The sequence below is a fragment of the Lynx rufus genome, unplaced genomic scaffold (assembly GCF_022079265.1).
Source record: "Lynx rufus isolate CCGP_SWC_20201006 ecotype Redwood Valley unplaced genomic scaffold, mLynRuf1.p SCAF_3, whole genome shotgun sequence".
NCBI classification, from domain to species: domain Eukaryota; kingdom Metazoa; phylum Chordata; class Mammalia; order Carnivora; family Felidae; genus Lynx; species Lynx rufus.
Window position 1 is genome coordinate 47,017,881 of NW_025814845.1, and position 25,273 is coordinate 47,043,153.

At 33.6% G+C, this 25,273-nt stretch overlaps 1 protein-coding gene across 18 annotated transcripts in view; it reads left to right on the plus strand.

Annotated features, from left to right (window-relative positions):
• Positions 1-25,273, plus strand: part of ADGRL3 (adhesion G protein-coupled receptor L3) — a 497,188-nt gene that overhangs the window by 56,574 nt on the left and 415,341 nt on the right. For 9 of the 18 annotated variants that reach the window (XM_047091231.1, XM_047091234.1, XM_047091232.1 and 6 more), the window contains exon 1: positions 24,056-24,261. In XM_047091231.1, the coding sequence (XP_046947187.1) occupies positions 24,071-24,261 (191 nt within the window). In that variant the 5' untranslated portion in view covers positions 24,056-24,070. Of the gene's footprint in view, positions 1-24,047; positions 24,262-25,273 lie in introns of those variants that run through there. The other 9 variants (XM_047091224.1, XM_047091225.1, XM_047091226.1 and 6 more) reach the window with 2 other exon arrangements.

Consider the following 25,273-nt stretch of genomic DNA (forward strand, 5'->3'; position numbering starts at 1 on the left):
AATCTTTCTTAACTTCTGGACTTTGCATATCATTTGTAATTTAGATAACCATCATTTATATTTGCCCAAGACTGATTTATATATGTGCTTCAGATTTAAGTGCTAAATATTTCATTAAACCTTTTTATATGTGAAAGTCTTATCTTTAAACATATTTGTCTCTATCCCCACTGACTTGAATACTCATGACTTTCCCTTTTTCTGCTGCTAATATAGCCATCTCTATCAATTTTGATAGCATCTTATCCTTTCTTCCCACATCCTAAAAGAGAACAAAATTTGGACTAATTTTCACAAGTTTTTTCGAGTCCCATCCTCTATTTTCATTACTAACATCATCATTTTCTTATCTGGGTGATTACACTTACTGTCTTATTATTCTTTCTACCATTTTTTTTTAATCTCTAAATTCTCTCAAGTCCATCTTGCTCTTCTCATGCAGATTATTCTTCCTAATATGCAGTTATGTACCAAATCAAGACTTGCCTCAGAGATAGCAATGCCACCTCTTTGAAACACCTCCCTACCTGCCCTCATAGTCTATGCTCCCTTCATCTTGAGTGTATTGATTGGTATTGGTACCCTTAGCTGGGAACACATGAGGTGCTCACTTGGGTCTGCATTACTTGTAGTGAGTGCCCATAGACATTTCTGCCGCAGGGGTCAGTGCTGTGGCTGAACTGGCCCTTGTGGTTCTTGCTATGATCCCAGGACACACTTCAGAAAAAAGAAAACAAAACAAAAAAACCTATCTGGCAACTTTGAGGAACAAGATTGATTACTCATAGGTCCTAGAGGGTCCACAGCATACCCGAGGGCCATACAGGTAGGCTGCAGGTAGAAAGAAAGAGCATTGGCCTGGGTCTCTGCCTCTATTTGGGTCTAAGGGTGGGTGTCTATGGTTTTGTTGTTTCACTCTTTATTGGCCAATATAAAGCATAGGAATGGGAATTAGAACTCTGGAAGGGATAAGGAGGGTCTCTCCAGTACTTATTTATCTGGGCTACCCAGGGTTTTCTGAAAAAGAAAACGTCACGACTGTGGGTGGCTTAGGCTTGTTTGTTTTGCTAGTAGCTGTGCCATACAGCTGGCAATGTTTATTCAAGACGGATGTTTTTTGAAATGGATGTCTCAGCAATCAAAAGTTTAATGACAGGCACTTGTACTACAATCAAAAAGCTTAATGTCAGGAACTTACACTATGGTCTGTTATGTTTTTCACCATAACACTTACAACTAATTGACACAACATGAATTTATGGTTCATTTTTTTTCTCCTCCACTCAGAAATTAAACTCCATGAAGGTGGAGATTTTTGTCTGTTTATCCCTGTGCTCCAGCTCTTTGAACTATCAGCAGGGGCTCAATAATTATTTGTTGAATGAAGTAAAAACCAAACCTTGTGCTCTGTTCAACACAACCTAATATATATTTTCACTGGTAAAATATATCATTTCTTGTCTTTTACCTATAGCTATAGCAAATATGACAAATTTCTTGCCATTTCCTGAATAAACCTATATTTTCTTACTGTTTGTGTAAGTGAAACCAAACGGAGAAATGGGTGAGCATGGAAGAGACTGAGGCTGAGGATTAGAAGGAGGGTTGATCAAAAAGGTTCTGAAATCAAGAGTATCTGAAAAGATGTCTTTAGGTAGTGAAGACACAGAAAAGGACACAAGATTTGGTCTGAGGAAAATCATAAAATCCAAAGAAGATTTACACTGAACTGGAGAAGAAACTACATATGCAGATATCAAGGCAATTAGTGGGCTCAGGCCAGAGGAACATGGATGTTTAGGACAGCATGGAGGCAGATAGTTATTTTACTGGATGCTCTTAGAAACCCCAGATGGCTCTCTATGCTTTTATACCATTCCATCTACTAGGAATGATTTTGTATGTATTTCTTAAATACACTTAAAGCCCTAGCGGTATCAAAACAGACTAGATACACAACTTTGATTGAGCACTTACTATGTGCCTGGCACTATGGTAGACAATTGATTTAATTCCTATGAAGGAGGTTCAAATTATTATCTTCATTTAATACAGAAGAAAACTTAAAAACTTTGAGAAAGTTGCTCATGAATAAATAGCTTTTGGATAAGAACCATAACATTTATATTCATTACATTCATATTCATCTCCCCGAGAATAAAGCTTATTTCTTGGCATAAAATAAGACTCAACAGCTGTTTGTTGAATGAATGGTTGAATAGATAGATAAATAAATTGTATTAACTTACAAATAATAAGAGGTTTACATCAGATGATTTTTCCCAAAATGAACTGTTTGCGTGTTTTTGAAGATTTTTAATAATATTTGTTAGGGAGTTTTCGGAAATTCTTTTGGCTTCTTTTAAATCCTTTTTCTTGGCAAAACCTGCTTTAAGAGATTTAATGTTATGGTAAACAAGACCATAAACTATACAAAACACTATAATCATGCAATTCATCACTTTTTTTAGAAGTGCAAACATTATTCCAGCGGGCCTACAGTTCCTCTACTGAACCAGTTCATAGGACCATAAGTACAGAAGAGACTTTAACTCTGTCTGTGTAGTTATTCTTCCTTGGGTCATCTTTTTGCTTCACTGAAAACCACAATTTATTCAACTTCCCATGGTCTTCTATTTTGCTCTGTGAATCAATTTATAGCTCAATCTGCCCTTGAACTCAGAAGTTAAAATTCTTAGTTTACCCAGATGTAATGTGAGAAAAGAAGCACAATTTTATATGTATATATTTTTTAATAGAGCAATTTATGAGACAGTATGAATTATCTCAGAGACTACAGATGAACATATTCTTTAATACATATTTCGAAAAGCACATTATCCCATCATAGGAAATTTAAACCATGTAACTGGTGGTGTTTATGGCAATGTGGTATCTCAAAAACCTATAAATTAAGTAATATACCAGCAGCTTGTGATTAATAAAACCTTACTTACTTATGTCGCAATCCATTTTCCCCATAAATAGCACTGCATTAATTTATGTCATGTGCAATTACTGCAGAGATTTATAATTATTGCAGATGTGAAAGTTCCATGTGTTTTCAAGGTCCCATTCTGTGATATGACCTCATCTTTGAGACCACCCAAATAACAAAACGCTTTTGGTACTTTGAATCTCCAAGCATCTTTATGTAAATGATCATCTTTTGCCAAAAATTCATATTTTTTTTATGTGCCAAATTCTTAGTGCATTTCTGAAATAAGATTTATGGGTCTTCTGAGTGAAATCATGGGCCCAATGTGACAGTTATTTATTAGTGCAGAAAACTAGAGATGTAAAGACATTTATTTATTCAATAAAAATTGAGCACCCACTGCATGCTAAGCAGTGTTAGGTATTAGGATCCAGCAGGATCTGTTGTGTCATATTTGAAAATATAATTCCATAAAATAAATATGATGTATGGTATTACTTGTATTGGCCCTAATATTTTATACTCTTGAATTTTCAGGAAAGATTCAGATTTGCTCTAAGTTTTTGTGGTTTTTTTCCCCAAATAAGAGCTATTAATTAGTTAAATTGGATTTAATTTTTATTTTAGTACACACTTTAAATATATTTTCATTAATCTTAGTCATGACTCCCTGAATAGAAAACATTTTAATTTCATTGTCAAACTTTCAAGTGCCTAAACATATTTCATGCACAGTAGATAGACATTTAATGCACATTGAGTAAGAGTGACTGAGTGAACATATATATGATTTCTGCTTCTTCCCATCTCCCCATTCTCTTTCAGGAAAACCTCTATATCCATTATATGATGTAAGGGATTTTTTTCCCCCTAAATTGACATTCATGTCGTATTTAATTATATGTCTGTGAATAGAAGTCAAACGATTCTCACTTTCTCATCAATTTATGAACTAGAATAGGATCTCTTTTTTGGAGAGACTTTGAAAGAAGAGGCTGTTCAATTAAAACTGATGAATATAAAAAAATAACTTTAAAGAAACCTCTACTGGCTTGCATTCAACATGTATCTATAAAAAAACTGCTACATTGTATTCATTATGCTATGGGCTTGGACAGATGTAAAACATAACCAGACAAAAGCATGTTAACTGTAGAAAACTAGGTATTATTCTCATTTTATTATGGAATGATAGTTGATTTTTTTTTTATAACCAAGGATCTCTTTTTCTTAAAAGTTTATGTGGGAGAAGAAAAAACACATCATTGGCCAAGTAAGTTTAAAAACAAGAAAAAATTAAGAACACTGAAAAAACACATTTATGGTTATTTTTTACTTGTTTGTTTAAAGTGAAATATGTTCATTCTTAAAGCAAGTGACCTCTGTGATTCAGCCTAACTCTGTTTCATGACTAAGACATATACTGGTAACTGGTCACCTTAAAAGCATACTTGAAATCCAAATAAGAGAAAGAATATGGCTCTGTCAGATTTAAACCATCAGTAGTAGTAAGAAAATAGGTTAAAACTGCACATTTTCATAAAGCAAATATATGCATGTATGTGAGTATGTGATTTGTGATTCTTCTACATAAAAAACAAGCATAGGTGGGATAAATGCAATGAGGTATATACTTGTCATTCATAATTATTTGTCAATGTATCAATTTAGAAATTTAGTAATTAAGTTGAAATTTTAGTTTTAAAATATTAAAGTTGGCAAAATGCCTTCTGGACTCACTTTATCAATTTGATGGACAAGTTAGTTAAAAAAAATCTTCTTCAAACACTAAGAACAGAATCCTTTTGAAAAATAAGGAAATATATCAATAAGAGTCAACATTAAATGAGGATGTTGGGAATACTAGAGGATATCCAAATGAAAAATGAATATGAAATAGTTGATCGGCAAGATATAATTAAAGTTCAGTTTAGTGAATGCAATATGGTTGACAGGAAAATGTGTCAACTTAAGAAATAATTTTAGATTTATGTACTTATAATAATGTATTTATGTCTTGGAGTTGGACAAATTTCTAGGTATTAAAATGATTCATTAAAAATAACTTTCGGGGCACCTGGGTGGCTCAGTTGGTTAGGCGTCCTACTTTGGCTCAGGTCATGATCTTGCGGTTCATGAGTTCAAGCCCCACGTCAGGCTCTGTGCTGACCGCTCAGAGCCTGGAGCCTGTTTCAGATTCTGTGTCTCCCTCTCTCTCTGACCCTCCCCTGCTCATGCTCTGTCTCTCTCTGTCTCAAAAATAAATAAACGTTAAAAAAAATTAAAAAAAATAACTTTCATTTTACCTTGTAATCCTGAAATAATAATTTGGGGACTTATTAAAATCTGTAAGATATCTTTGTTCACATAAATCTTTTAGAAATAGAGTAGCAAACTTGTTTTAGACTACCTCAGTATATAATTTATTATTAATATTAGAAGGCACCTCTATATTATTTATTAAAGGTTACATCTTTTCATAGCTACTTTCTTAATATTTATGACATTCTATGCCAATTAGATCAAATATTTGAAAATCTACTTATAAATGAGCATATTCTTTTTATCATGTTTCTTTAAATATTCTTACAAAGTGATATGGTTTGATTGAAGTAGGAAAATAAATGCACTTTATCTCTTCATTTATCCTTTTTTTTGGTATGAAATGCAGAAAGCCATTTGTGACTGTAATCATCCTTTCTGCTCTCTCCTTCAACAACTACTTGATTCAAGTAAATGTCTTTTCATAATAATACATTTTCAGCCTCCTCTACTAAGGGTTTGAGCAAGTATAATAATATGTACATCATAGAGATCTCAGAAAAGAGATAAGAAGGCAAAATTTTATTTGAAGAAATAATAGCTGAAAACTTTCCCAATCTGGGGAAGGAAACAGATATTCACATCTGAAAGCCACAGAGATCCACCCCGCCCCCCAAAATTCTGCCTGAGGAGGTCCACAGACACATAATAATCAAAATGGCAAAAAGTAGTGATTAAAAAAAAAAGACATACAAAGGAAACCCCATGAGACTATCAGCAGAAACTTTGCATGCCAGAAGGGAGTGGCATAATATGTTTAAAGTTCTGAAAGGGAAAAAAAAAAATCTGCAACCTAGAGTCCTCTATCCAGCAAGGCTGTCATTTCAGAATAGAAAGAGAAAGAGTTTCTTAGACAAACAAAATCCAAAGGAGTTTATAACCACTGAACCATCCCTGAAAGAAGTATTAAATGGGACTCTTTGAGTGGAAAGGAAAGACCATAACGGAGAGTATGGAAAGTAAAAAACATAAAAGCAGTAAAAATAAATACTTCTACAAAAATAAGTCAAGGGATTTATAAAATAAAAAGATGTAAAATAAGACAGCACATACCTAAAATGTTGCAGGGGAAAGGAATAAAGAAAAGGTTTAAACTTAAGCAGCCATCAACTTAATATAGACTGATATATACAGAAGATATTACATGGAAAGCTACCTAATGGTAACTACAAATCAAAAAACAGTAATAGATATTCAAAGAAAAAAAGGAGAAAGGAATCCAAATATATCACTCAAGAAAACCAATAAACCATCAAAGAGAGCAAGAGAAAAAATCAGAAAATCTGTAGGAACAACCACAAAACAAATAACAAAATCTCAATAAATACATATTTATCAATAATTACTTTAAATGTAAATGGACTAAATGCTCCAAACAAATAATATAGGGAGATAGAGTAGATAAAAAGAACAAGATTCCTCTGTCTGTATGCTGCCTAGAAAAGGTGCATTTCAGACCTAAAGACACCTGTATATTGAAAGTGAGAGTATGGGGGGCACCTGGGTGCGTCAGTTGGTTAAGGATCTGACTTCTGCTCAGGTCCTGAAATGACCATTGGTGAGTTCAAGCCCTGCATCAGGCTCTGCACTATTAGTGCCTGGGATTCTCTCTCTCTCTGTTTCTTCCCCATTTGCATACATGTTCTCTCTCTCAAAATAAATTAAAAAAAAAAAGTGAGGTTATGGAGAAACATTTACCATGCAGATGGACCTCAATAGAAAGCAGGTAGAAATACTTACATTAGACAAAATGGACTTTAAAATACAGACTATAACAAAAGACAAGTGCACTATATAATAATAAAGGGTACAATCTAACAAAAGGATATAACACTGTAAATATTTATGTACCCAACATGGAAGCACCCAAATACATAACACAATTAATAATAAACATAAAGGAAATAACTGATAATAATAAAATAATAGTGGACTTTTACCCTCTACTTACATCTATGGACAGATCATTCAAACAGAAGAGCAACAAGGAAACAGTGGCTTTGAATGACACACTGGACCAGATGGATTTAACAGATAGAACATTCTATCCTAATACAGCAGAATACTCATTTTTTTTTCAAGTGCACATGGACCATTTCCCAGAACAGATCACATAATAAACCTCAAATCAAGTCTCAACATATAAAAAAAAAAATCAAAGTCATACCATGCATTTTTCCTGACCAAAATTGTATGCAAGTAGAAATCTACCATAAGAAAAAATGTGGAAAGAGCACACATACATAAATGTTAAATAACATGATACTAACCAATGGGTCAACCAAGAAATTAAAGAAGAAATTAAAAATTACATGGAAACAAATGAAAATGAAAACACAACAATCCAAAACCAATGGGATGCAGCAAAAGCAGTTTTATAAGGGAAGTTTATAGCAATACAGACCTACCTCAAGAAACAAGAACAATCTCAAATAAACAACTTAACCTTACACCTAAAAGAAGTAGGAAAAAAGAACCCAAATCCAGCAGAAGGAAGGAAATATATATATTTGGAGAGAGAGAGAGAGAAAACAATGAAACCAGAAACTGCTTCTTTGTAAAGACCAACAAAATTGATAAAACTCTAGCACAATTCATTAAAAAGAGAGAGAGAGAGAGAGAGAGAGAGAGGACTCAACAAAAATGATAACCAATACCATGGAAATACAAACAATTATAACAATATTATGAAAACCTATATGCCAACAAATTATACATCTTAAAAGAAATGGATAAATTCCTAGAAACTTATAACCTAACAAAAACCAAAGTGGGAAAAAATAGTAAATTTGAACAGACGGAATACCAGCAAAGAGTTTGACTCAGTAGTCAAAAAACTCCCCAAAAGCAAAAATCTAGGAACAGATAGCTTCACAGGCAAATTCTACCAAACATTTTAAGAGTTAATACATATTCATATCAAACTATTCCAGAAATTATAAAAGGAACAAAAACTTCCTAATTCATTCTATGAGGCCAATATCACTCTGATACCAAAACCAGATAAGGACACCACAAGAAAAAAAAAAAAAAAAAAGAAAGAACGAAAGACAACTATGGGCCAACATCTCTCATGAGTAGAGATGCAAAAATCCTGAATAAAATATTACCTAACTGAATCCACAATACATTAAAAAAAATCATACATCATGATTGAGTGGGATTTCTTCCTGGTATGCAAAAGGGCGGTTCACTATTCACAAAACAATCAATGTGATCTGTCACATCAATAAGAGAAATAATAAAAACCATATGATCATTTCAATAGACACAGAACAAGTATTTGATAAAGTACTACCTTCATTCATGATAAAAACCCTCTGCAAATTATGTCTAGAGGGAACATATCTCAACATAATAAATTTAAGTTTCTTAAAGACTCTCCTGTGTGGGATGCCTGGGTGGCTTAGTCAGTTAAACTCTTGGTTTTGGCTCAGGTTATGATCTCATGGTTCATGAGATTGAGCTCCACATCGGGCTCTGTGCTGACAGCATGGAGCTAGCTTGGGATTCATATTCTCTCTGTCTCTCTCTCTCTTTCTCTCTCTCAAAAAAAATGTAGGTATCACAATTTCAGATTTTAAGTTATATTACAAAGTAGAAGTGATTGAAACAGTTTGGTACTTTAATAAAAATACACATAGATTAATAGAATAGAACAGAAAGCCCAGAAAGAAATCCACAATTATATGGTCAGTAACTCTTCAACAAAGGAGGACTGAATACACAATAAGAAAAAGACCGTCTCTTAAATAAATGGTATTGGGAAAACTGGACAGCCACATGCAGAAGAATGAAGCTAGACCATTTTCCTTCACCATACACAAAAATATACTAAAAATGGATTAAAGAGCTAAATGTGAGACATGAAACCATAAAAATCCTTGATGAGAACACAGGAAGTAATCTGACATTACCCATAGCAATGTTTTTCTAGAAATGTCTTCTGAGACAAGGGGAATAAAAGGAAAAATACTACAGGGACACCTGGGTGGCTCAGTTGGTTAAGTGTTCGACTTTGGTTCAGGTCATGATCTCTCAGATAATGAGTTCAAGCCCCATGTTGGGCTCTGTGCTGACAGCTCAGAACCTGGAGCCTGCTTCAGATTCTATGTCCCCCTCTCTCTCTACCCCTTCCCTGCTAACACTGTCTCTCTTTCAAAAATAAACATTAAAAAAAAAATTAAAGCATAATACTTTTTCAAAGTAAAAAGTTTCTGCACAGCAGTGGAAACAATCAACAAAACTAAAAAGCAACCTACTGAATGGGAGAAGATATTTTCAAATGACATATCTGATAAAAGGTTAGTATCCAAAAACACGTAAAGAATGGCTACAACTCAATGCCCCCAAAACAAATAATCTAATTTAAAAAACTGGAAGAAGACATGAACAGACATTTTTCCTCAGAGGACATTCAGATGGCCAACAGATGAAAAGTTGCTCAACATCACTCATCATCAGGAAAATGCAGATCAACACTACAGTGATATATTGCCTCATACCTATCAGAATGGCTAAGATAAAAAACACAGGAAGCAACAAGTAGTGTCAAGGATAGGGAGAAAAAGGAACTGTTGCACTCTTGATGGGAATGCAAACTGGTACAGCTACTGTGGACAACAGCATAGAGGTTCTTCAAAAAATTAAAAATAAAGTTCCCTTGATCCAGGAATCACACTACTGGGTATTTACCAAACAAACAAACAAACAAACACCATTAAAAAAAAACAAAACATGAATTCAAAGGGATACATGCATCTCTGTGTTTATTGTAACATTATATACAATAGCTAAACTATAGAAGCAGGCAAAGTGTCTATTGATAGAAGAATGGATAAAGAAGTAACACACACACACACACACACACACACACACACAGAGTGGGATATTATTTAGCCATAAAAATGAATGACATCTTGTCATTTGCAACAACATAGATGGAGGTGGAGAGTATACTGCTAAGCAAAATAAGTCAGTTAGATAAAGACAAATATCATATGACCTCATTCATATGTGAAATAAAAAAAAAAAACAAAAACTAATGAGCAAAGAAAAAAAAAAAGAGGGAGACAAACCAAGAAACAGACTCTTAACTATAGAGAACAAAATGATGGTTACCAGAGGGAAAGTTGGTGAGGAGATAGGGGAAATAGGGGATGGGAGTTAAAGAGTACACTTATCGGGGCACCTGGGTGGCTCCGTCAGTTAAACATCCAACTTCGGTTCAGGTCATGATATCATGGTTCGTGAGTTCAAGCACCGCATAAGGCTCTGTGCTGACAGCTTAGATCCTGGAGTCTGCTTAGAATTCTGTGTTTCCCGCTCTCTCTGCTCCTCTCCTACTCATGCTCTGTGTCTCGCTCTCTCTCCTTCAAAAATAAAAAAAAAAAAGAAAGAAAAATAAACACAAACCATTAAAGAGTACACTTAATGAATTAAAAAATTAAAGAAAAAGAGTTTGAGCAAGACTTAATGATGTAATTCATTTTGAATAACAGAGCATTATGAGATTTTGAACTTGTGCTTTAGTAATTTTGAAAATTCTCTTGTTAAAATCATTTTGGACACTCTGAACTTTCTTAGGTACGCCAGAGACAGACATATTGTTCAAGTTAGCATTTGGTGACACTGCTATTTTCTCTCAGAGTATCATATTTTGTTCTATTTCTCCATCATGGTTCACATGGTTATTTGGGGACTTAATTATTTGTGTATTTATTTAATGTTTATCCCTTGCCCTCATCTATATGGCAAATTCCATGAGGTCATGAATCAATATTTTATTGACCATTGAATACCCACAACCTGGAACAGTGTCTGACACTGCCCTAGTGCCCAATTTATGTCTGTTGAATGAGTAAATGAAGTTAATCATTGATGTGGAGAATTGATATTGATCATTGAGGCATAACAGAAGTGTGTTTCTCAACCATCACTTTGAAAATGCCTGTTTAGTTCACAATTTATTTGTCTAATGATTTGAGGAAACATTGGGGAGGATGTTTGTAACTTTGACTTTAACCTATTTCAAGAAACTTGCTTTTGTCCCTGAAAATGTATTCTATAAAGAATTTTTATTAAATTCTTTTTGTATGTGGGAAAATATGCTTTACAAACCTCAATGGTATATTTTGTGGTTGAGATGAACAAATATACAAGTGTGCTCTGTATGCCCTATGTCATTTCATGACAGTTTTCTTATGGATACAAATAATCCTTGGTCTAGCTTTTATCACATATTTCCTGTGATTTTTTTTTTTTTTTTCAAATGTGGTTTGGAAGTCAGTTTATAAGGCTTTAGAATCTTAAGTGTGTGAGCTGCTTTTCTGCCTTTCAGGATATTTGTGTTGTTTTTATTGTTGTTAAAAAGAAGATAAAAATGTGTGTATCCAGAGTGTTTCTGGTGGCTTTGCCTCAAAATGGTGGCAGGTGAGAATTCATTTTTGAACTAGCCCAAAGAGATTTCACTTTCACTTAAAAGATCTTCACTTATTGTGCAGAATTATCCAGTGTGTGCTGTTTTTGTTTGTTTGTTTGTTTGTTGTTTTGTTTGTTTTGCCTAGCATCTGTAGTTTCATTCTGGCTAGGCTTTTTCTCATTCTGTTTTCTTTCTGTTTTGGATAGAAAATTGTCATCAGTGTTTATGAAAAAAAAAATTAGCTGGCTACCCTTCCTATCCCACAGTTTGAGTATTTGGCAAGGATCTGGACCTTTTAGAGGTTGAGAGATTGGGTTGGTTAATACATTTCCTCATTTACTGATATTATTAAATATTTAGAGATTCCCAGTCTTTAAGACAGGATTTACTTTTACTATTCAGTATGAGTCAACTTCTTAATGAAAATCTATTTGCTTGAAAACATTGCTAATAAATATTTTCACTGGCAATAAAATAAAGGATAAGCATTTCATTCTGTAAGCAGCACAGTTAATTTTCAAATACTTATTCCCAACAAATACATTCCAGTGGCATGAATGTTAACTTTTAGCTGCTCTAAACAGATGATCCAGATCTTTGGTTAGAAAATGTAACAGCGTTGGGGCGCCTGGGTGGCGCAGTCGGTTAAGCGTCCGACTTCAGCCAGGTCACGATCTCGCGGTCCGTGAGTTCGAGCCCCGCATCAGGCTCTGGGCTGATGGCTCAGAGCCTAGAGCCTGTTTCCGATTCTGTGTCTCCCTCTCTCTCTGCCCCTCCCCCGTTCATGCTCTGTCTCTCTCTGTCCCAAAAATAAATAAACGTTGAAAAAAAAAATTAAAAAAAAAAAAAAAAAAGAAAATGTAACAGCGTTGAGCTAACAGATTTGGTCAGGCTCTTTATGGCTAGGTATAATGTTCTACTTCCAGGTGGATTGCATAGGTACTAACAGTTCAACACTGGGTGAGTGGATATAAATAATTAATAAATAAATAAATAAATAAATAAATAAATAAATAAATAAATAAATAAAAGCTGTTATAGAGCTGTGGGTGAATGATTTACATAAAAACTGTTGTATGTTTTTCAGTGTTGAAGATTACCCAAGAGGTTATTACCAGGGCTCTTCTGCAGAAGATTTATGCTGCTGTGTTAGAAAGAAATGCCTTAGTATTACTCCTCTTTAGGATAAAACAAAAAATTATAAGCTACTGAAATCTCTATCCTTTCGGGTGAATTGTGTGTGGTGGGATAGGGAGGAGGGAGCCAATGGAAGTGCTGCCTATGTATTTCTGAATGGTGTGTGCTGTGACCTAGAGCATTTATTCACTGTTTAGGAATTCTTTCCTTCAGAATTAAATTTTGCTCCGTTTTAATCTGTGACATCACCGTTCATTCAAAATTTTATGTTTACCCTTCACTAAATTTCTTACACATTTCTTCTGTCAGAATCTGTATTACTACAGATTTCCTTGGTTGTAATATAAGAATAATGTGAACTTTGGGGTGCCTGACTGGCTCAGTCAGTTAAGTGTCCGACCTCAGCTCCTGTCATGATCTCACAGTTCGTGGGTTTTGAGTCCCGTGTCAGGCTCTGTGCTAACAGCTCAGAGCCTGGAGCCTGCTTCGGATTCTGTGTCTCCGTCTGTCTCTGCCTCACCCCGGCTCTCGCTCTGTCTCTCAAAAATAAATAAACATAAAAAAATAAAAAATAATAAGATAAACTTTAGGTTTGTTGAGTTGAAATAAAGAACATTACTTATTTATATGCTGCAGTGAAAGTAAAATACTACATTTGCAAATTAATGCCACATTTTAAAATTAAGTAATGATTTTCCATCTTACTGCAGTTTTTACACAAAGAAATTTTCATATTAATTTTTGTGATATAATATCAAAGTGTTAGGAAAGAATTTCTTAGAATTGTCAGAATAGTAATAATATGCTATTTTGTTTTATGCTATTTAAAATAAAACAAACAAAAAACCTTGCTAGGCACAATAAATAGAATATTTACATTTTATATTCAGGAATTAGACTTCATGTCACTAAAACAGTGAGAATCTGTGAACTTTGTATTACTGATTATTAGGGTGATATTCTCATATTGCCTTATGTGTTTCCTAGGAGAAGCCCCCTTCCTTTGTTTTCTCTGTGTGGCACACAAGGAGAGTCATTGCATCTGTTACCTACATAAGTTTCTAGCCCATCCCTCCCATCCTTACCATTTTTGGCTAAGCTGCAGTTTCATCGTGTACTAAATAGGGATGATAATATTGCCAAGCCTTTATTGTTTGGTTTTGAAATGCAATGATACTTTTAAAGCACCAGCACATGGAAAGCACTCGATAAATGTCAGCAATTATCATCATCATCTCACCCTTATCACAACATCTTCCTCATTAATTGCACACTCTGTTATCTTTCTTTCTACTATCTGGTATCTTTTACTGTTTGAATAATCTATTGGCTAATGCTTTTTAAGATTAATTATATTAATATAGTTATGATATCATATTACACTGTAATCTAACACTGCTCTATATAATTTGGACTGTATTCTGAATCTGATTTTAATGCTCTTTCTGATTTGACCACTGCTTAGTTCTGCCATCTGCTTCTGATTCCCTTGTGAATGTATCTTCTTTCTAACCCAGCTTTATTGATATATAATTGACATATAATATTGTGTAAGTTTAAAGTGTACAGTGCATTGATTGATGTACTTACGTGTGTAAAATGATTACCACAATAGGATTAGTTAATATCTTCATCTCCTCACATAATTGCCATTTATTTTTTCTGGTAAGAACATTTAAAATCTACCCCAGCAACCTTTAAGTCATAATACGGAATTGTGAACTATAATCACTGTGTTGTACACTAGATCCTAAGAAGTTACTCATCTTAAGATTGGACGCTTATGGATTTTGACCTCCGTCCTCCTATTTCCTTCATTCCCAGCCTCTGGCAACCACTGTTCACCTCCCTGTTTCTATGAGTTTGGCTTTTTTAGATTTCACATATAAGTGTGATCTTTGTCTTTTTTCCATCTGACTTATTTCACTTAGCACAATATACTCAAGATCTATCCATGTTATCACACATGGAGGGATTTCCTTCTTTTACATGACTGAATAATAATTCATTATGTATGTATATATGCCACACCTTTATCCATCTGTCCATCGGTGGACACTTAGATTGTTTTCATATATTGGCTATTGAGAATAATGCTGCAATGAACAAGGAGGTGCAGATCTTTGTTTGAAATCCTCTCAGAACTCTGAATACCTCTTTCTTTACTCAGAATTTTGATCTGGAATATTTTGTTATTTCTCCTGTATTCACATATTGTTTCATCTTTAATGTCCGACTCAAGTTTGCTGCCTTCAAGAAATCTTTTTTAAGCACCCAAGCACATACTTATCATTCCATTATTTTTTAATGGGTTCTACATAATTCATTGTGCTTTATGATGTTTTAAGCCTTGCATAGGTGTGTGCATTCTCTAACTACAAGCTTCTGGAGTTCTCTGGAGACAGGAAGATTCTCAGTACTTTTGCTCTAAATCCTCTGCCCCATCTGTCCTCCTTGCTCCAGACTATTACTCTTCTGGTCTTGGTGTCATTATCCTGTAACCTTTTGTTTTTAGTAATCATGTATACCATCTCTTGGTTTTTGTGACTTGCCACACTCACATTGTTAGTCTGTGTTTTCCAGATTGTTTTCCAACCATATTGATGAATAAAATTTCTGAAACTATAACATTTTATATATCACAATTATCCATATATATGGATCCATATTTAGGGGTATTATATGTGTGTATATGTTATATATATATATATATATATATATATATGTATAGACATGTGTGTATAGACATGTGTATATACATGTGTGTATAGACATATGTATATAGACATATATAAAGATATATATACAAAGATATAGATGTATATAAAGATATAGATATATAAAGATACATATACACACACATATATATTTTATTATATTATATTATATTCTAATATATAATATTAGTATGAAGAGATTTATTGTGAGGGATTGGCTCATGTAATTATGGAGGCTGAGAAGCCCCGCATGATTTAGTGTTTGCAAGCTAGAGGCACAGAAAATCCAGTGGCATAATTCCAGTCCAACTTGTAGGCTTGAGAACCAGGGAAAGCAGTGGTGTAAGTCTCAGTCTGAGTTCAGACACCTGAATCTGGAGAGCCACTAAGTGTGCATCCTGGTCTATGTCTAAAGGCCTGAGAACCAGAAGCATCGATGTCAGAGGGTTGGAGAACATGGATATACCAGTTCAAGCAGGGAACAAATTCATACTTCTTCTGCTTTTTTGTTCTATTTGAGCCCTCAGAAGATTAGATGATAATCCACCTAAATTGGTAAGGGTGATCTTCTTTATTAACATACTTTATCAAATGCTCTTTTCCAGAGACATCCTCACAGACACACCCAGAAATGATATTTTACCAGTTACCTGGGCATCTTGTAGCCTAGTCAAGTTGACACATAAAATTAACCATCACACACGTGAATTTTCATCATTTTCTTGATTTTATGTGATAACTCTGAAGCTCCTTCTACCAGATTTTTGGAATCCCATTCTGTGCAGAACCACTCCTTGGTCTGAGATAATCCCCAGTGTGGAGGAAGAATTTAAACAACACCCATGCCTTATGGTTAATAACTCCCAGCGGCCACATTGTAGGTGATCAGTATGCATTGAGAATTACATTAGCATATCTTCTTTATTTTTTTTAATTGTGTAATTCTTTTCACTGAGTTTTTATTTATCTTGAAATTATAAATTGTGCTCTTAAGAACGTATTGAACAGCCAGTTTTGAGTTTTTGACGTTTAGAAAAAGATTGGAATAATTGGTATAGGTGAAATTTGACACAGTTTTAGAAATTTTATCCCTCATGAATATAATTGGAAGATAGTGTGGAATATAATTTTATTGAATGTTGAAAAGTCATAACAAGTAGATATGAATTCATTTATTCAAACAGTTGCTAAATTTTTAGACATTCTCTGTGTGGACAATTTCACTTGAAGACCACCATTTTGTATATGTATCCTCATAAGGCACAATTAATGTTACCCTCATGCTAAAGCTCCTTAAGTCAAAAGAATAGCTTGACATTCATTAACTGTTTTATAATATTCCACTCAGTAGTACTTTTTTTTATGTAATTTCAGAAATTTTAAATTTCATGTTTTTTGGGGGGTTTGTTTATTTATTTATTTTATTTATTTTGCTTTGTTTTGTATTTTCCATTCAGACCATAATTGCCTTTGGTTATTTCTTTAGTTTGTTTTTAATTAGTTTTGTTTATTTATTTTTGAGAGAGAGAGAGAGAGTGAGCAGGGGAGGGGCAGAGAGACAGGGAGACACAGAATCTGAAGCAGACTCCGGGTTCTGAGCTGTCAGCATTGAGCCAAAGTGAGATGCTTAACTGACTGAGCCACCTAGGCACCCCAGGTTATTTCTTCAGTTTTAATTGTCACTGTGAAACACTTAACTAAATACTATAATATTTAAATTATATGTGTTTTTTGCTGAAATAAATATGTTGAAATTCAGTGTATTCGAAATATATATATTGTAGTGGAGATATATATTTTATATATATATACATATAATATATATATGATATCTTCTTTATCCATTGATCAGTCGATAGACATTTGGGCTCTTTCCATAATTTGGCTATTGTTAATTATGCTGCTATCAACATTCTGCCCCCTGCTGCAAATCAGTATTTTTGTATTCTTTGGATAAATACCTAATACTACAATTGGGTCATAGGGTCGTTCTATTTTTAACTTTTTGAGACACCTCTATACTGTTTTTCAGAGTGACTGTACCAGTTTGCATTCCCACCAACAGTGTACGAGGGTTCCCCTTTCGCCACATCCTTGCCAACAGCAGATGTACTTTTAAAGAAAGTACATGATAGGTTGATATTTCATTGGGTTTCAAATGTTATTTTTTGCTGCCAAATATTTCAGACTTGACTTTCAGAGCACATTTTTTAAAACTTGGATAAGTGTGCTGGCATGTAAAATGGTACAGAGAAAATACACATACTTAAGAAAATTATGTCATAGGTTCTCTTGAAACTTAAAATTGGACGTATTTGCTTTGGGGCAGCATGTAAGTAATGACGTTTTTTTTTTTTTGTTTTTTTTTTAAGTCATTGGTGATAAGTAGAAACTAACCCACTTTCAGATAGTTGTGTCCCTCTCCATAATTAAGAAACACCTTTAAAATCATTAACTGTGATTTACAAATAGTTTTACTTTTTTTCTTATAAGAGACCGATCTCTTTCCTTTTTTAAAGTTTTCAAAAGAGCTCCCCCCACCCCATGATTATTGACATACAGGGGAAAAAATGTTCTTAGCACCTAGTAATAATCATTTTTAAGTGCTGAAAACTGTATGTGTGTGTATACACATTTATTTGTATATTTTTTTCATATAAATTAAATTATAAATAAAATTATATATGTATATATATTTAATCTGGTGGTCTAAGTGATCATTTGAGCAAAGGGATGGTAATATTAGACTTTCTGTGTGGGTCATTCATCATATTTTTCTTTTATTGATTTGATAATTCTTCAATATCTGTCTACTGGTTTCAGGGTCCGCCTTTTAAACATTTCTTCAGTGGCTTGAAACAATAAGCATTTAGCATCTGCTCTGGTTTTTTAGGTTAGGAATATGGGAGTAGTTTACTTAGTTGATTCTGGCTCAGTGTCCCTCATAGAGTTGTATTTCCTCAAAAACAGAGTTTCTGGTATTTGGAGGACCAACCTGCCTTGCTTGGCTGTCCTCTCCATTGGCCTGTCCATTGGGCTGGTCCAGTGTTCTCAAGATGTGGTGACTGGCTTTGCACAAAATGAGTGATCAAGAGAGAGCCTCAGGCTGCAGTATTTTGTTAATGAACTACTTTTGGAAATCACACACTCATTTCTACCACATTATGTCCATTAGAAGTGAGTGCCTACGTAGTGTCTTTTCAAATGAAAAGGGAATAAAAATGGAGAACTGTCAAAGAATTGTAAACATATTTGAAAACTGCCATATGGACCTCTTTAAGAAAATCTGTATTTCCCTCCCTAGGTTGTTTTATCTACTGCTCTGATTTCAGATACTACCTTACAATTTTCAAATTTATAAAGATCTCCTTTCTGAGTCATTAACCTGTATTCAACTTCCTACCAGATTCTGTTCATGACACGATAATCTAGCCATTTGCTTATGCCAGAAGCATGGTAGTTATTTTTGTTACCCTCCCTTTTATTCTTCTTGTTCAGCCAATCACCAAATCATGCAGTTTTCTTTTTGTTCCTAAATATAGATCAAATATGTTCTCTGTCATTATTCGTTGAAAGCAATCATCTTGTCCTTACTGCCACAAAATAGCCTTCTATTTTGCATTCTCTTATCCATTCTTAAAAAAAATTATTTGGTAGATTTAATTCTATTTCAATACACAGGATTTGGGTTAAACAAAGCACAAAGGTAAAGGAATGGAAGATAAACACAAACATAAGCTGTTTTGCTAATATTTTTATATTCATAACAAACATATAGAGCAGGCTGAAGATTTCAGTCTCTGCTAAATGCAGATTAGGCTACAGGCTTTATTTTTTTGAATGGGTTCTTAAGTATGTGGAATAATTCATGGAACATCCAACCAGATTAAAATAGGGCATCGAAGACTTGACCTGGGGAAATGCACACGTGCTTGTGCACGCATGCGCATGCAAACACACACACACACACACACACACACACACACACACAGATTCATCTGTCCTATAAGTAAGTTTCCTTATCCTCAAAGCAGTGGTAAGTGGTAGGCAGCTTAGTCTGTTTAATCAGATTCTTCCTTGAATAGATCCACAGAGCCTCTCTCTGTGGGACTCTTCTCCTCCTTAGTGGCTATGGATATTCCAATTTCTGCAGCCATCCCCTTCTCTACAGCTACCCAGTACACCACTTCATGTCCTTACCATAGTTTTAGCCTGTATTCTACTTCTGAACCCAATTAATAGTTGAAATTTTTTTAATGTTATTCTGACTTCTTAAATTCACCACATTTAAAACATAATTAATTACACCGGGTTATGCTCTCACTCAACTAACTGGCTGCTTGCCTCTGTGTCTGTGTTTAGCCTTATTCTTATTGACAGATATCCTGTGCCCTAAAATCCTATGTCTCAAGTAACATTCCCTTCTTTGAAAGCTCCCCTCTAAAACCCTAAGGTTCTCCTAGCAGGTCTCTGAGCCCTGTACTTTGTTGGGATCCATAAAGAATCATTTGACTAGTATTTGGCCACCAGCTTTTACTCTCTGCCTTCACCTCCACCTCCCGTCCCTAGACCGGTGTCTTTGTTATTACCATCCACAGTTCACCAAGGACTTAGGGCATTTTGAGTCAAACGTCACCAAGAGGGCTTACCAGTAGAAGAGAGAGGCCAAAGAGAGAAAGAAGAGGTTTCAACAACAGAGTGCTTGAGGCCTCAGAAAAGCAAAACATGAAAGTAGTTTGTGCTGCAAACAAGTGAGCAAGAAGAGGGGGTTTCTTCTCTTGTTATTTAATCCCTGGTCAGGAGCACTTTTCATTAGGTGTGTGTTTGTCATGGAATGTGGGCAGTTGCTGAGTTTCTGGCCATCTTAGAGGAGAAGATTAATTTCATCCATGACTCCTTAGTTCCATGGTCAGTGGGTAGTTCCATAGTATATACTACATAGTACCCGGTTATCAGATTTTACATCTGAAATTTTTCCAGTTTATTCAGCTAATACCTATTACACATCAAATTATAATACTCTATTTTTTGTTATAACAGATTAACAAATGGAATAAAAGTGAGAAGGAGTTCTAGAATATGCCTTCTTTGCCTCACATTATTTTTCCACAGCCACTTCACAATGCCCAATGTAACATTACTCTGATACAGTATGTAATAGATGATTTCACGGACTCTCCTGCATTTGAATTGTTGACATTTTCCATGTCTTAATCTTTAGGGAAAATCTGTCTCTTGTTAGCACGGTAACTGAATGGTTAAAAAAACAAGAAACAACACAACTTTTAACTTAAAGCATATTTTTCCCCCATTGGACTTTCGTTGCTGATTAAAGCATTTAGCAACATAATTAAAAGTAATTTAAATAGCTAATTAGATAATGTTATAGTTTCCAGTAATACATTCCTTTAAACAAAGCATCCATCATTTAGGAGTGCAGTTTATCACTAGGTTACTGATACAAATGCAATTATATGTTAAATGGAAGAAAGCATCCACAAATCAACTCTGGCTCTCTGTAAAAATTGCCATATATATATATATCACTTTTGCATAATTCTTACAGGGTCAAAAGAGATACATGGAAAATCTTGGCCTCCACATTTTAGTTGACTTTACAACTGTCTAGTGTCTGGTTCTAAATCATATTTTTGACAGTTGAGAACCAGAATAAAGCTATGTCTACATACACATGTTTTGACAAAAATTGATGAATTTAATTAACCAAATTGTCCACTTAGTCAAACAGATGCTTTGACTGTATGATTTGCTTATTTGTTTTGTTTCCTTGTTAAATTAGCTTGTTTTTTTTTAACTTAATTTAACTTAATTGTTTAAGTTAAAATATAGCCAGATCAATTCAATGTTTGGAAGCAGTTTCAATGGTATTTTTTAAATAGTTATACTGAAGTTAAGAAACAAATTGCCTTTTAGCAAATGCTAAAAAATTTACTGGAAATTCTGATTTCAAAACGTTTTATTAAAAACAAAAAATAAAAACACCAAAGAAACAAAAACAACCTCTATGATCCCATTTAAATTGACCAAATCAGGAAACTGGATTGCCAAATTGGAATATTTTTATCATTCAATGATTCCATTACTTAAAATACTAAGTACAGTAATGAAAATATCTTTATCCTTAAAAATAGAATCTCACTATTAAAAAGGACTTCATGTTTTAACAGCCATCTAATTTCAGAGTGATAGATAAACAAGGATATTTTATTTTAGAAACAATAGAAATGCATTGTCTCTCTATTGTGGGAATACCCTGTCAAAATTTTGGCTCAAGACCAAATGTTAAAAATAATGTTACAACCAACCTCTAATTATGTTAACTCTCCCATGAATGCTGTGGATGTGCTAGATTCTTGTGTGTGTGCGTGTGCGTGTGTGTGTGTGTGTGTGTGTGTGAGAGAGAGAGAGAGAGAGGACACAAAGGAGATGTTGAATGACAACCAGAATGGAATTACCTGTGTGTGCTTCTTGAGAACTTTAAGTGACCTGCTCACAAGTTATGCATGGGGTGTATGGTACAGTTATAGCTTTTCCAAAACATTATAGAAATGAGGTAAAAACTAATGTCATTCTCAATTTTGAAATAATAGTTATGGTTTCACAAACCAAATATTTCCTCTAAGTTTCAAGTGAAAATATTTATAGAATAAAATTTCTCTCTTACCCACCTCTACTCTATTTTCACTTCCTTGTTCCTCTCCTCCCTTCCTTTCCTTTCACATTTCATGCTTAGTAAGAGAGCCACGAGAAAAGTTGCATATATTTATTTAAATACATATTTTTATATACGTACACATTAGTGAATTAATAAAATATTAATGCATATTTATACCTCCAATTTATCTCCATAATTAATTCTCTTATGTCGAAATCAACTTATTAGATAGCTGGTAAACACTTAATTGAGAATTTCAATTCTATGCTTTTAAAAGAAAACCTGAGTTATTACAATTAAACATTTGACTTTCTTCCAATAATATACTGATTATGTTCACAATCTGGGAGTGGGAAACTTAAACTTGACATGAAAAGATGGGTAACTCCCTGTATAAAGATGAAATATATATGTTCAGTAAATATCTAAAATCAAACAACAAACTAAAAGAACATATTTGCCACCAATATAAAGGATATTTTTAAAATGTTCTTGCTATAAAAAGAACTTTTACAATAGCAAACCATGTATAAATATAAGCAAACAATTCATAAATAAAAGGAATATGAAGGGTTGATAAACATATGAAAATATGTTTCATTGTACAAATAGAATACTGAAAAAATTTAAAAAGGACACTGTATCATTCTTTGTCTACCGCATTGGCAAAATTTAAGGGAATTGGTAATATGTAATTTTGAAATGAAAAGTGATCCTGGTAGAGCTGTGCATATTTATTAAGTTTTTTGGATATCTAGTTGTTGACATTTGCCAAACTTGAAATGTATTTCCCTCTTGATCCACCAATTTCATTTGTGGTATAAAAATATACCATAAAATATATTGGGATAACTATATTTTTTTCTAAAATACTATAGCTAAGGTATACAGATGTGTTTATGCTTTTTTGCAGTATTATGACTAAAACACTCGGACATTCCCAAATGCCCATCAACATAAGATCAATTGTATAATGTTTATAGGTATATATAATGCAGCCATTAAAACTGAGGGCTACAATACACAGATGAAAAGAGATATCCATTAAATTAATAAATAGATAAAGGTATCAGACAACATGTGTAGTGTGTTATACCCGAATAAAATGTAAAAAGGAGTAGGAGGAACCATACAATGTCTATTTGTTTTTTCTGTAGAAAATTCTAGTAGGAGAGTCATCACAGTTCTAACTGGTTATCTCTTGACAGTGGCGGTGGGGGCTGGGGAAAGTATGTGGAGGGAGCTGAAGGAAAATTTATTTTTTCTCCATACAAATCTCTATTTTCTTGTAGAACACTTATTATCCCTACAATTAAATCATAAAGTGCACTGATTATGTTAATTATTACTGAAAAATGAAAACTGTTTTAAAGTTGAAATAGAATACTTAAGACGATATGACTCAACAAAAATGCAATTTTGGGGTAATACTTTCTATAAAATAAAACAAAACACATGCATGATACCCCTGAGATTTACCTGAGAATCTTTCTCTACAAACTGGATAATATTTTTGAGTGGGGGAGAGGGGGGTAATATTTCTTTATAGTCTTTATTTCATATAACAGCCAAAATTTTAGAAAATCCAGAGGGTTTTTTTCCCCCATGTATACGAAAACTGTATTAGATAGTATTTTTAAGAAATATCTGTTATTCTTAGATTTTTAAAAACAAAGTTATTGAAGTGAGAATATTCTATTTTAGTTAAAATTGTTAATTGTGCCCAGTTTGTGTTTTTGGTGTTAGTTTATCTCAAACACTGGATAGGCAAACACGTGTACTTCTCCTTTGTGCATAATAAAGACGACTTACATTTCTTCTTCCTCCTTCCTGTAGCTTTCAGCCGTGCCCCAATTCCGATGGCTGTGGTCCGCAGAGAGCTCTCCTGTGAGAGCTACCCCATTGAGCTCCGCTGTCCAGGAACAGATGTCATCATGATAGAAAGTGCCAACTATGGGAGGACTGATGACAAAATTTGTGACTCTGACCCTGCTCAGATGGAGAATATACGATGCTATCTGCCAGATGCCTATAAGATTATGTCCCAAAGGTATGATACTTCTAATAATCTTTTTCGTGGACGCATTTAATGTAAGCTCTCAGCCTGCATCTGTGTGACCTATTGACCTTAAGTAAGAACACAAATAGTATGTGTGTTTTAGAATCATTTGAACTACTTTTTCCATATCAAATTAGTTCCCCATATTACTAAAATGCTAGTATTAGAAATTGCAAATGGCATTTGGACGTTATTAAAATTTATTAGATTAGTTATTAAGTTGCCTGGTCTACTCTGAGTGCTTTGGAACTGGGCTGATTAGATGAGAAACTAAATTTATTTTTCACAGTTTTCAAAAACAGACTTTTATGTAATTTTCTCTAGAAGCTACAGAAAAATTATTTTAATGCTAATAAATATTTCCTTTCAGTGTAGGAAAAAGAATAAAAATTAATAAGCAATTTTTATAGCCATTAATCAAAATGTAGTAAAAGGCTATTGATTCATGATTTTTTTGGCCTTGAAAACAATGAAAAATTATTTCTTTATTATTTAGTTTATGTAATTCATTTAAACGAATCAAAATATTACCATATTCAAATAAGGTAAGTTAAGGTATCATACGATATCACTGGAAAAGGAAAAGAAGGTCTTCAATTCTGCAGAGACTGGTCAATAGGAATCCATACTGTAAAAGGTTTAAATTATACTAAAATTATTTGATAAATTGGCTAAATATTACATATCTTACAAATAGTTGTTCACTATTACTATGATTTCTCAGAAATTAGTGAAGTCATTAATTTACTATAAGCATTCATACTTTCTGACTATATGCTCACAAAGTAATTTTTAAATAATCAAATGACCTATTTAGTGAATTTTTTTCATAATTTTTCTATTTAGACACTTCTTCCATTATTTCAAGTGTTCTTAAAATATAGGGGAAATCATAACATATGTAAAAATAAACAAATTTAAGTACATAAAAACAAAATCAATAACTTTAACCTTTTGTCTTCTCGATGCTTGAAATTCTGATATCTATGTGTGTGATTAATAA